General features: G+C 39.6%; 1 protein-coding gene across 1 annotated transcript in view; it reads left to right on the forward strand.

Moving 5' to 3' along the window:
* The first annotated feature begins 8,114 nt into the window (after positions 1–8,114).
* ANKRD50 (ankyrin repeat domain containing 50) overlaps positions 8,115–13,126 on the forward strand; it is a 43,535-nt gene continuing 38,523 nt past the window's right edge. Inside the window, exons 1-2 of the mRNA XM_079919632.1 lie at positions 8,115–8,392; positions 9,906–10,858. Of these exons, the coding sequence (XP_079775758.1) occupies positions 10,347–10,858 (512 nt within the window). The 5' untranslated portion in view covers positions 8,115–8,392; positions 9,906–10,346. The remainder of the gene's footprint in view (positions 8,393–9,905; positions 10,859–13,126) is intronic.

Here is a 13,126-nt window from a genome sequence, read left to right on the forward strand (position 1 = left end):
GTTTCCTTAGCCTTCTGCTACTTTTCTTTGACAATCCCCAGCCCTGGTTTGCCCCTCCTTGTCTGCTTTCTTCATTCTTGCTCCAAGGATGCTGAGCAGTCCTAGAGAAAGTCACAAAGCTATTCAGATATTGCTAAGTGTCTTCACAATGAACTGTCTCTACTTCTTACAATAGAACCCTGATTTTTTTTCAGGGCAGCAATGTGTCTAGCTCATACAATCTATTTCCCAGCCTACTTTCTGTAGTTCTGGTAAATTAGATGTGTGCTGAGAATTACTGGGAAAGTTTTGCTTTCCTGATAAAGGTGTCACCCACTTCTTATTCCCTAATTCTTTCCTCATCTTCTTCCTGGCCCCAATGGATATGAGAAGCTGGAGGTAGAATGTCATCTTGAGACTATGTAGGGTCACCAATTGTCCTGGTTTACCAGGGACTAAGGAGGTTTCTCAGTGTGTTACTTTCAGTTTTAAAACTAGGACAGGTTGGTCATCCTACCATGAGCTGACAATGAAGTGAAAGATACTTAGGATGGCAGAAAGAAAGATGAAGGGGGCTTCCCGAGTTCTGTTGAGCTACTATATAAGCCATGCCATCAGGCTTTTTATTACACAAGAGAAACAAGCCCTTATGTATTAAGCCATTGGGTGTGGGTTCTGTTACACTTGCTCAGACACAATCTCTAACCGCACTCACTACCTTGATACAATCTGGTCCGTTTGAAGTGGATCATAGTGCACTTGAATGGTGTAACCTGCAGTTGTGCAGTGAACAGCCTATGCAGCTGTATCTGGTGACCCTTACCCAAACTATACTTCCCTAAAGCCATGAACCTCCTAATGTTTTAACCACGATTTGACCTTACAGACAATCCTCTTTTTCAGATACATTCCTTCTCAAAATATCTCCAAACCATTTCCCTTTCTTTCTTCCATGTGAACTCTTAGAAAAAAGGATTACTTCTCCTTCTCAAAGTGTACCTCTCCCAGGATAAAGTTGGTCATTTCTCTTCCCACCTCCTCTGGGCTCTCAGTTCACCTGATCTTATTGAAAAATATTCAGTTTTATTATCCTTTTTTGATTATAACAACCAATTTGATGAGATTCTCACATAAAGGTATGATCCTTGGGTAAACCAGTTTGTCCCCGTGTTAGATATTCTAGTATTAAAAGTAAAATTTTGATTTTTAATGAGTTTGTTCACCCAAAATTTAGATCTATATTTTATCTGCATAAGTTTCTTAATTATGTGTTCTTAGCAAAATATAGAATCCCCTAAGAAAAAAGAAACAGAAATGAAACAAAACCTTTTTATTACTTAAGACTAATGCTAAACCAAAATGTTTTATTCGTTTTAAATTTTGAAGTAGTCAATCTCTAGGCATTCAGAAATTAAATCAACGTTATTGAGATTATGTGCTTCTGATTTAGATTACCCCCTGACACACCATCCCAGTTATATATAAAACTATGTTGGCAAATTGAGAGGGCAGCTTCTGATTCTCATTTATTTTAAGGCACTTTGCTAGAACCAGATGTTTTTTGTTTGAAAATATCATATGGCTTTCTGACAGGCTAGAATCAGAGATGTTCTTGTTGAGTAAAGGTTTCTAATATGATAAGAAACACGCAGTGGGAAGAAAAGAAACTTGGAAATAAATATAATTTCTCATTCAGTCTATAAAATTTTAAAAAGTTCACTTCTGTCTCATTTCTCTAGTTCTCAAATGGATAGAAAACTAGGATAGTATAAATAATGTTTCAGTTCTTCAGAACTACTTCAATTGCCCAAAAGACTAGATGAAGAGAGAGACAGAGAAATAACGTAATAATTGCAGAACACTAGGATATTTCTTATTTCCATCAGGTAGTGTTTTAGTTATTTATTACTATATAACAAATGACTCCACAACTTAGAGGCTTAAAATAGCAATCATTTTGGTATCTCTTATGGTTCTGTGGTTCGACTGGGCTCAGCTGGACAATGCTGCCAGTGGGCTCACCTGGGGTTCTTCGTGAGGTTGCATTTAATGGTAGCTGGGGCTGGAGTCATCAGGAGGCCCAACTAAGATGCTGGGCTGGCTGGACCTCTCCACATCTCCATCTGACCTCAAGTCCTCTCCATGTGGTCTTCTTGTGTGGTCTCTCCACATGGTCTCTTCAGCAGGGTAGCCAGACTTCTTCAATAGTGATTCCCAAAGTTGAGCATTCCAAGACGGGACACAGAAGCTGCCCGTCCTTTTCAGATCTAGGTCTGGAGTGAATATAACATCACTTCTGCCACATTCCATTGGTTAATGCAAGTCACAGGTCAGACCAGGTACAGTGGTGAGACAACTGCTTAAGCGTGTAAATTTCATCAGGTATGGTTCCTTGGGGGTGTCTCTGTCCTACATACTCTGGACTGGTAGCATTAACAGTTGGAAGAAAGGCATAAAAACACTGCTTCCTTTTTCAGGAGCATGGGGATCTATACACGTGCCTTTCGGAAAATAATTTGGGATGGTATTTTCAGTATGGTTCTAGAATAGCGATCATCTCCGATAGGGTGCTTGCTGTGTTTCATGGTTAAAAGACTTGGCAGATGGTGGACCTCAAACAATTCAGTTCCAGACTTGGGATTTTAGTCACATTTTTCAGTCAGAAGAATTTTTAAAAACAGAGAGGGCTTACTCAAAATTAAATGAACGTGTAAGGGATGAGCTAAAGGAATGATCACATTTTAGGGTAACTGAAGAGTGCTAATAAGAAATATAGTCACCCAGATAAAACTGACTATTAAGGAAATTATCAATTACCTTTCGGAGGTCATTTGACATCTAGCCTAATAAAACAAACGAGCTTTCTGAGAAGTTAATTGCCCTGCCATGGGCCTCTTGGCGCTGCACTGCTATATTGTACAACTGTCTCTGCCTGCACCATCACCATTAATATAAACGAGTTCCCTGGTAACGTGTGTGGGATAGGAAGCGTGGGATTCCCAGGAGCCTCTGTGACCTGCGAAAAATGCCTTCCAAGATGAGTTACTCCCACAGACACTTCGTTCAGCTTATTTTTATGCTTTCTAGTATATAATACTTATCTTCCAAATTAATACAAACCTATCTCTCAGAGGTTGCTAATACCAAGGCATGTTGGCCTAGTGAGTAACAGACCTGGAAAAAGACAAAATAAGGAATGCTTCTAGAAGAGCAGAGGACAATAATATCTCTCATTTATCTGGGAACCTATCAAGTTAATAACTATGTACAGCAAATCGAGATTAATTATATTAATATTTCACTGTAATTTGGTCAAAGAATGCATAGTGGACATAATAAAGTTATGCAAGTCTACTTTGATCAATGACATTTAGCATTAGTTTCAAGTTACTATAATTATATCTAATTATTGCTATTTTTACATATAACCATGTGACATAGGAGTCAGGAAGGTAATATTGCTAAATCAGTTTCGATTGTCCTCCTACGTTTAAAATGAGGTTCAGAGACTACTTCATGAGTGACTTTTATTAGGATGAAAGATTTGATAAGAGGATGATGGCGGCTCTGTGGTTGGGTATGGGCTCATAGAAGAAAGAGTAGGAAAATGCAATTATAAGAATCCATTGGAGGGACACATTTTAGAGGATCCTAATTTGCTTCTTTAAATTCCTCGCTGTATTTGAGAGGTGGACCAGAAGATGAATTCCGGATTCATTCTGTCATGTGTACCGTAGGTGTAATTTTGGAGTCTATTGAGAGTTTTTGTTCTAAAAGATTGTAGATAAGGTGGGGAGCCTTGTAAGCAGCTACTCAGTAACCACGGCTAGTGTGTCTGAATTCCCCTTGGCTGGTAATTCTGCAAAATAGATCTTATTTTGGAGTTTGTTTAATTCTTTGAAAGAAAGGCCTATACCTTACACATTTTGTAAGTAAAAAACTCTTTTTAGGCTTGTCTTCAAGAACAGGAACAAATACAGCTGGCAACAGTAATTTTAACATGTAAGGCTTAAATAAGCATTCTTTTAAAAAGGGTATTTAAGAGGGCAGCCATAGCTGGATGTTCCTATCATTATGCTTACTTTGTCAATCAAAGGCTTTCTATAGTCTAGGACCACATCAAGTCCAATTAACATAACTAACATAACTTGTGCATGTTTGTGTAAACCAAGCACTGTTACTATTAGTAGTATTAAAATAATCTGGAATAGGTTTAGTAGACCTTCCTTCATATTTATTTCCAGCTTCTACCATGGTCGTGTTTCATAGTGTGTGAGACACATTAGCAATGAACAGAGTTCTTTAAATTTGCAGGGGAATCTGAAAGACTGCCAGCAATAACTCTTTTCCGGACTCTTTCCAGATGCAAAGTAACTAACCCCTTCCTCTCAAGGATAGTGTGCAGGATACTAGCTGAAAAAACAAAATTCAGCTTGATATGAGAGGCTAGGTATAGCCAACTCCTGGTCTTGGTAGTAGTCAGTGAAACTTTCAAGTTTGCTGATCCTACCAGGTCCTTGGTGTGCTAGCCAGGTGTGACCTGGCCTGCTGCTGCTGCCTTTGACACGCATGAACTCACCAGGCTGCCACTTCTGAGAATCAGTGGCAAACGCGGAAAGTTAAAGGTAAGGTATATCTGAAATACATGAAACAGAGGCTGAGTCACCCTGTAATAGAGCATATATCAAGTAGGCTGAATGACTTTACAATGAACAGCGTTCTTTAAATTTGTGACATAATCTGAAAGACTGCCAGTGATAACTACTTAAAGAATTACTTTGTCACAAACTACTATGTAAAAAATAGATAAGTAACAAGGATATACTGTACAGCACAGGGAAATATAGCCATTGTTCTGTAATAACTTTAAATGAAGTATAATCTATAAAAATATTGAACGTTGTACACTTAAACTAATATAATATTGTAAATCAACTCTACTTCAATTAAAAGAGATGGATTACTCTGTAAATAAACCTGAGTGACCTACACTAGTTAAACTAGAGGACTAAAATGAGTCCTCTAAATTTTCACAGCATTTCACTGAGAATCACTGAAACTCCAAAATCGAAGTGTTCGTCTTCTGCAGATTTTTAAAGTATCGTAATTACTGAAAACAAAGGCTTCAAAGAGAAGATACTGAAATTTATCTCTACCAATCAAAGACGGAATTAAATGTATTACTTGATGAGAGTACAAATATTATAAAAGACCCCGTTTTCAAATTTATAATTGGGCTTTGGATTATCTCAACTTGTGGGGAGAATCTTGATGGAGCTGCTGTTTTTAATTGGATAAAATGATATTTTGTATCCAAATGGGTTAAAAATCAGAAGACATAATTTTGCAGTATCTAAATTTAATTGAAACCATCAACATAAACATACATAAAGAAAATTTATATGAGGCGCTTTGTTTTGTAAAAATTTTTGTTGAAAGATGTTACTCTGTTTTAAAAAACACACACCTCAAAAAAGATTTGAGCTGAAAAAATTGTACATTTGAGCTGAAAAACAGAAATTAGAATGTATTTTATAAGAATATATTGTCTTTATCAGAGTTTGCTTTGAACTTACTACGTACCTCAGTACTTACAGGAAAATTTTTCAATTATAATTATTATGGTCCACCGAGAAGCATTAGTTGAAGGCGTCAATAATTTCAAATTTATGCAACCGTGAAGAAGATTTTAGGCAATTTTATGAACAAATGAAAAATAAGGAAAATCATATTTAAGAAAATGCATTCTTTAGAAAAATACCAGTACTTGATGGTGGAGAAAATATGCTAAGAAATTGAGTAAAGTATGTGAAAATGCACTGAGAGTAAATACGTAAATACTCTGCCTATGTCATTTTTAGCATTCAGGTAATTGGTAAAAAGATGTTTTGTAAAATTTGGTATGTAAATATATATTTATGTTTTAATATATATTTTATTGTTATTTTTTGAAAAATAATGTTTAAATAGAATATCTCTGTCAAATACAATAGAACCAAGCTTTCAGTCAATAAATAAGTATATCTAAGAATTATACAATTTTAATTGTTTTTATTGTCTCCTTTTTGTTCTCAAAAATGCCCTGGTTTGGTCAATAAATAGGCCCACTAAGCCAGACTTTTTTTTTTTAAAAAAAAACAGTGGAGATTTCAGACTTTTGGTGAGAGAGACAGTAATTTGGCCGAGCGGAGTTGGAAAAAGCTTACAAAATATCATTGCTTCATATCAAAAACTGGTGAGATAAATGGATATTCTGAAAAGAAAGAATGGCTATAGCAGTCCCAAGTTTCTTTTGCCATCTGTGTCCATCCATCTTTATAACCTAGCACTATGCCCAGCATAATACCATACCTGTAGTAAGCCTCTAAGTAAGTGAGTGTGACAAAAAGGAACAGACATGCTTTACATGCAAGGAAACTTGCTACATACCTACAGGGGTGTGAAGGGCACAGTCCCTGCTTTTCAGAAGTTCTTCTATTAGGGAAAGCAAAAAGCCATAAAAATGAAACGTGAAATAAACTTTAAAGTAAAAAAAATTCTAAATGGGTCTGAAGATTAATTACAGCTTAGTTATTGCTGAAGTTATTTAGAACAGCTTTCCATGATGGTTAGTTACCTTAAAAAAAATAGGCTCACTAAATCAAGTTTCTGTAACTTCTCTCCCTATTGGGCAGAAATTATTTTAATTATTGTATTAGCAAATAGTTTAATGGAAATGATTAAACGACGTACATATCTCTTATTTAAAATGTTCTCTAAGCATATAATTTTACAACCATGAAACTGAAGGAGTCAACTTTTCCAATGACAATAATGTATGGCAAACAAGTTAAGTGGTAATTAAAATTGCTTAAGCAAACTAATATCAAAATTGTATCTTTTTAAAAATCAATTTTCATCACTCTAATTCTTGAGGATTTATACTCTTCTGCCTTTTTTGCTTGTGTTTTGGAAAAGAACCTCAGAATTTGCAACAAATGTGTTAAAGTTAAAGATTAAGATCAACAAACCTCAAATGCCATGGATAGCCAGGGAATAAACAGAATGGAAGAGTAAGCACAAGCACAATCCATTTTTCTAGTTAAGAGTGAGAACTAAACTTTGAAATTCCTGAAAACAGATGGGAGACTGGCTCAACATTTAAGAAATAAGCACATTTAAATTAATGGAGAATGGGAGGAAAGCTCATGGTTTTAGCATAAATAATAACATAATAAAGATACATTTCCTACTCCATCAGTTGACAGTACTTTCCCAGCAGAAATTTGGAATCTAATCCAGGTCCACGTGAATGCAAACAACTGGCTTGTCTAGTTCAAAAGTAACTGCCCTGTGGTCAGGTCCTCTAGGGCAGTTCATGTTATTCTGCATTCTGATCTCGACCATGGTCTTTTTCTCATATAGTGGCCTCTGTGGGTAATCAATCGGTCCAGAAGGGCAGGGGCCTGAGACCCAATCGTGATTGCTTTCAACCTCCATCTGGCCATGTCCTTCACATGAGGCAGGTGGGAACATCGCCCACACCCCTACGATTTTTAGTTTTACAACCTTCTACCCGGTCTTTACTTGCTTCTCTTAGCCCCAGACTGAGAAAGTTAAAGCATCATTTTGTACAAATTGGAATTTAATAGATTGAAAGGGGACCCGGATGACAGGAATACAACGGGCCTGGAGTGGCCTTTGGGGACAAGAGGGTTAAGGGAGTGGCAAGGGGCAACTCTCCCAGCTCAACTGCCCCTCCTAGCATCGGACACGGCCCCCAAAGCCAGCGGAGTCCCTCAGCCTGGAAGACAAAGGAAGGCTCAGGGCCGACTGGTGAAGGGGGGGGCAGCGACTCGCGTGAGCTCGGGGACGCGAGAACGCAGCCCCCGCCCCCTTCTCCGCCCCGTCCCCGAGAAAGGCGGAGCCCCGAGGCCGCCCCCAGAAAGGTCTCCCCGCGGCGCAGGCAGCGGGTCCCAGGCGGCTGCACACGCCCAGGCACGGTTGGCGACTGGACGGCGCGGTGGGGGAGGGGCGAGGCAAGGGGGCGGAGCCGGCGGCCGAAGAAAGGCCTGGCGGCCGGGAGGGGCGGGGCTTGTGCCGAAGGGGCGGGGCTGCTGGGCGGGGCGGAGCCGGCCGGTCCGGGGCTGCCTGAGACAGTCACTGCCCTGACGACGACGACGGCGGCGGCGGCGGCGGCGGTTGGCCATTGGGGGCTGGGAGGAGCACAGCCAAGGCTGCTGGGGCAGCTGGAACTGGCAGTTGCCGGGGGCCAAGAGGAGGATCTGGAACCCGGAGCGTGCTCCGGGCCGGGTGGAGGAAGCGGCTGCAGTTGGAGTCTGGGGAGCGCTGGCGGCGGCGGCGGCTTCTCAGCGAAGCAAGTGTCTGAAGCTGAGAGTCCTCGGCGGCGGCGGTGGCGGCGGCCGGGACCGAGGTAACCGAGGGGCGGCGGCGGCGGCGGTGGAAGCGAGGCCCCACGCTCAGGTCGGATTCTTGGGGGCATGTGCCTGGGGCTACGACCTGACCCACCCAGCCAGCCACCCTGTCCAGCCTCCGGCCCCAGACCCGACTTCTCCCGTCGTTCCGCCGCGGGCCGGGCGGGGGCGGGAGCGGCGCCCGGGGTAGGGGCGCGGAGCTGGACGCCGACCGGAGGCGACCCCTCCTCAAGGATTGGCAAGGACGTCGGGCACCCCCTCCCCCTTCAAAAGACACACCCCGACCTCGGGGCGGGGCGGGGTGTCGAGGCGTTCCCAGCCTTCTGGAAGGAAGACCTCGGTGTGGAGGCTGCACCTCCGTCCGTGGCCTCTCCAAGGTGGCCCCCCTGTGGCTCCTTGGGGCTGTTGAAACCAAAGGTGGTTCCCGTCGCTGGGAATCCCGGAGTTCCTTTTGTCTATCAGCTGAAACTAGAGGCCGGAACTGTAGGCGAACACCCACCAGTCCTGAAGCCCTCTGCTCCTTATCCCTTTCCTGCCTGGAGTGCATGCAGCCTTTTCTCCGGCCACAGTAGTAGATTTCATTCCTAACCCCCCTCCGAAACGTTCCCCCCTTCGGCTCAGAGGAAGGAAGGATTCCCATAGTACGTGTGTTTGGATTTATCTTTCATGTAAGCTCACCCGCCTTTTTTTCTTTCCAATCCATTCCCATCTAGCCACAACCCTGATAATCATCCCCTAGGTTTTTTGCAAACTATCAACAAAGAAGTGTGGCTAGTCGCGTAAACAGAGTCCTTGACTGGCTGGGCTGTGCAAGTTAATGGAGCTTCCTGAACTGGCGCTGTTCTACCAAGCTGGTTGGAAAGACCTTTTTGGCTAGAGTTAAGGATGTTACTGCATGTGCCTAAAGTCTTTTTTTTTTTCCTTCTCCTTTCTACAGTGAGGTTTTAAAAATCCAGGGTAACTTGATTAAAGTGTAGCTGTTTGGGAAGCCTAACTATAGAGGCAGAAAAATACAGAAAGGAAAGTGTAGTTATGATTTGGGGGTAGTTGTCCAACTTTTTGAAACTGCCAAAGATGAAGTGAATGGATTTTTGATATTACTGTAACTGGTAAATTGTATTCTTTGATAAGTAAGCATTTAGCATGTGATATTTCGCACTGAGATATTTTTGTTTTATTTTAGTTACTGGTGGGAATTATTGATTACCTGGACATCTTAAACCGAGAAGCCTGTGAACAGGTTCATTAAGAATCTATCTTGAAAAATGCATTTTATGAATGCTTTGAATTAAGGAGGTGTTAACAGTGGTTTGCCATTTTTGCCACATAAGAGACAGTAATCTGAAACAGTTCCCTCCCTGGCAGTTGCCCATATACTTAAAGCTGGCAGGGTCTAGTACTTTGAGTGACTATACTTCAACAAGGAGTAGAGCACTAACAATCTACTGTATAAATGTAATCTCTTTGGTAGCATTTACTATAATGGACACCTTTTCTGCATCTAATTTTCAGATACAGACTTAACGCTTGCGATCTGGAAAAGCATTTTGTACAAATTGAAAGATTGGGCTTTCTCTTCAGTTTTCCAGATGTATTGTCTCATCTGCATACTTGAAACATCCACAATCACATAAACTCCAGATGAACCATGGAGTTTTGCGACCCATCAAGATATAGGAAAAGTGTTGGCCAAGGTTCGGAACCAGGCAGTTTTCCATCAGTTCAACAATTCATATAAACTAATATATTCTCTGCTGATGATCAGGAATAAAGAGCCAGATAAAGTCATGCACATTCTGTTGGCAGATGGACTATGTGGCTGTTGAATTTTACTGTAACTGGTTACTCTTGTCATTCAAAGTCAACTTAATATGCAAGTTACGTCCTAATGGATGTAAAGACCTGTGTTGATGTACCCAGATTCTAGCAAATGTTGACGCTAAGAAACCTATTATGACTAATCCTTGGGAAGAAAAAGTCTGCAAAATGGCTCAAACGAGTTTACTGCAGGGGAAGCAGTTTTACTGTAGGGAGTGGGTTTTCCACAAGCTTCAGCATTGCCTCCAGGAGAAAACTAACTGCTGCAACAGTGCTGTCAACACACCACCCCTTGTAGTGAATTCTGGGAATAATGCTAGTGTTGTCTCTGGAAAAGGAGCTGCCTGGGGTGTGTTATTGGTAGGAGGGCCTGGCAGTGGCAAGACAGCCTTATGCACTGAGCTCTTGTGGCCAAGTTCACCTACAAGCTTGCAGAGAGGTTTACATCGCCAGGCTTTGGCCTTTCATTTCTGCAAAGCCCAGGACTCTGATACTTTGTGTGTTGGAGGGTTTATTAGAGGTCTGGTTGCCCAGATCTGCCGCAGTGGACTTCTCCAAGGATATGAGGACAAGCTAAGGGATCCAGCAGTTCAAAGCCTCCTACAGCCCGGGGAATGTGAGAGAAACCCAGCTGAAGCATTTAAAAGGTAACAATAAGTATGTCATGGTGTTCTGGTTTCTGTGCAAAAATTAAAGTTTTTTTTAGTTTTTTTGTGTTTGTTTCTTAACTTTGCCAGTGCTTTTACTACCGCTGTATATTTGGGGATAATCTGTGGTTATGAATACACCTGTTTACTTTGTTGAAGGAAATAAAATTTAAGCTTTGTATTGTAAGGTTATGGATTAAAAGTATATCTTTTACTTGTTTAATAACAGAATGTGAAGCACTGAAGAAACTTAATTTGAGAGGTGTGGTATTCTTGCAGACTTTTTAATGTGTAAGTGCTGTCCAGTAAAACTCAGGGCAAATCTGTTATCTTTTGCTGTGAGCCATCAAAATCAGCGTTAGAATCGTTATATCATTCTTAAATTAATGAGGAAATAGGTTAGGCAATACCTGTATCACAAGTATGAGATGCCAGGTTTGATGGACAGTGTTCAATATGGAATCACTGTGTATGGAATCAATAATGCAGTCTTTAATATTAAACTTAACTTTTAAGAGACTTAAGTCTCTGTACATAAACAGCTCTTTTCCTCTTGACTTACTGCTTTTTCTGGAGATACTATCACTAGTTGAAGAGCTGAGTTTTCATTTCTTATAAGTAATTTCATAAACTGCATTTATTGACACCTTAGAAAATGTTTCAAAGAGCTTATAGTCTAAGTTGAACTTAGTCTAACTAAATTATGTAATTATGCAATTTGTCTTATTGGAATTAGCTATGTAAATTTCTAATACCTTTAAATATTTAAAATCAAGTCTGATAACTATATTTTTGATATATACTGATTCTAAGCAAATCTTTCTCTATAGTATCAGATTTTCTTGAAAAAGATCCTTCTACTCAGATGGATTTTCTGTAATTTTTTTTCCTGTGTGAATTTTAGTTACTCATTGAAGGGGAATAACAAGCAAATAGAGCTGTGTGTAAATTGATTTTTATTAATTTTGATTTTCTGATTGACAGAAGGAGCTAATCACTTTGTATTCCCAGTCTGTACTTGGTTAGGGAAAACCTAGTCTTTCCACTTGGACCATTTTGGTGCTCTTACTAATCTTCCACTGGATCTTTCAAAAACTTGGGTCACTTTCTTTTTCATTAAAGTAATGAATCATTAAATAAATTAGGTAACTTTGATATTGGAGAAGCTGTTCTGATAATTCACAGAGCTACATTTCCTTCAAGACTGCGAAGCAGTAAGATAACCATAGTCGAATGCAGACATGAGATCATAATTAAAAGTTAAAAAGAAATATTTCTACATAGTCTATGGCATTAGATGATCTAGGCCTCTGCTTTTGGACAAATAGTTAAGATTTCATTGTGGGTTTTATTAGTGACTGATTGACTTGTTAGATAAGTCCTTTAGAGAGTTTTGATAGGAATGTATTTTTGATAGGAATTTTATTTAGGCAGGGTTAGATGTAATTCAACAAGTAGACAATGGAGCAAAAGGTAATTATTTTCAAAGAGTTGCAATATTTTGAGGGAGACAGAGCTGGAGGTAATTATAACATGATGGGAGATGAAATATAAACAAAGAAAAGTATTTTTTTTTTCATTTTTGACAAAAACAACCTCCCAAACCAGTTTGTGTATTGTTACTTTCTTAACATCTAACACTTGATAATATTGATGGCTTCATATATTCATGTGTGAAACAATTTAGTAGAAACAGAAAATTGATAAAGGTAAATCTTAGTTCTTCACAGGTCCACAAAGTTGGGGAAATTTCAGAGTGATTCAGTAATTAATGCTTTTTATCTGCTTTTCTTCAGTTTTACTTCCTAATTTTTTATCCCTATTTTTTTTCCCCTTAATGATACTAGATACAGTATGTAGTGCGGCAAGCTAACTTCTTACATGAAGTCACGTAGCTAAGTGGTAACTTGTTAATTACCAGTTTTTTGAAATCACATTTTCTTCACGATAATTAAAGACTGAAAGGAACTTTATGTTAATCTTAAACTTCATGTTAAATATTGCTACTTCTTTTTCTTCTGACATGGTAGAGTATAGTGTGTTGATTCTGAGATTTAGTTGTCAAATTTCTTCTGACATCCATTCATTCTTACAGCAAATGTTTATTGAGAGCCTTTTGTGTTACGTGGAATTCAGATGTGGATAAATCAGTGAACCGAACAGAAAAAATACCCTGTCTTCATGGAGCTTTAAGTTCTTACGCTAATATTTATCTTATTTCTATAAAAAGAAATAATATTGATACTTCGGGTATCAATATATAGATAC

The sequence above is a fragment of the Stenella coeruleoalba genome (assembly GCF_951394435.1).
Source record: "Stenella coeruleoalba genome assembly, chromosome: 4".
Classification (NCBI taxonomy): Eukaryota; Metazoa; Chordata; class Mammalia; order Artiodactyla; family Delphinidae; genus Stenella; species Stenella coeruleoalba.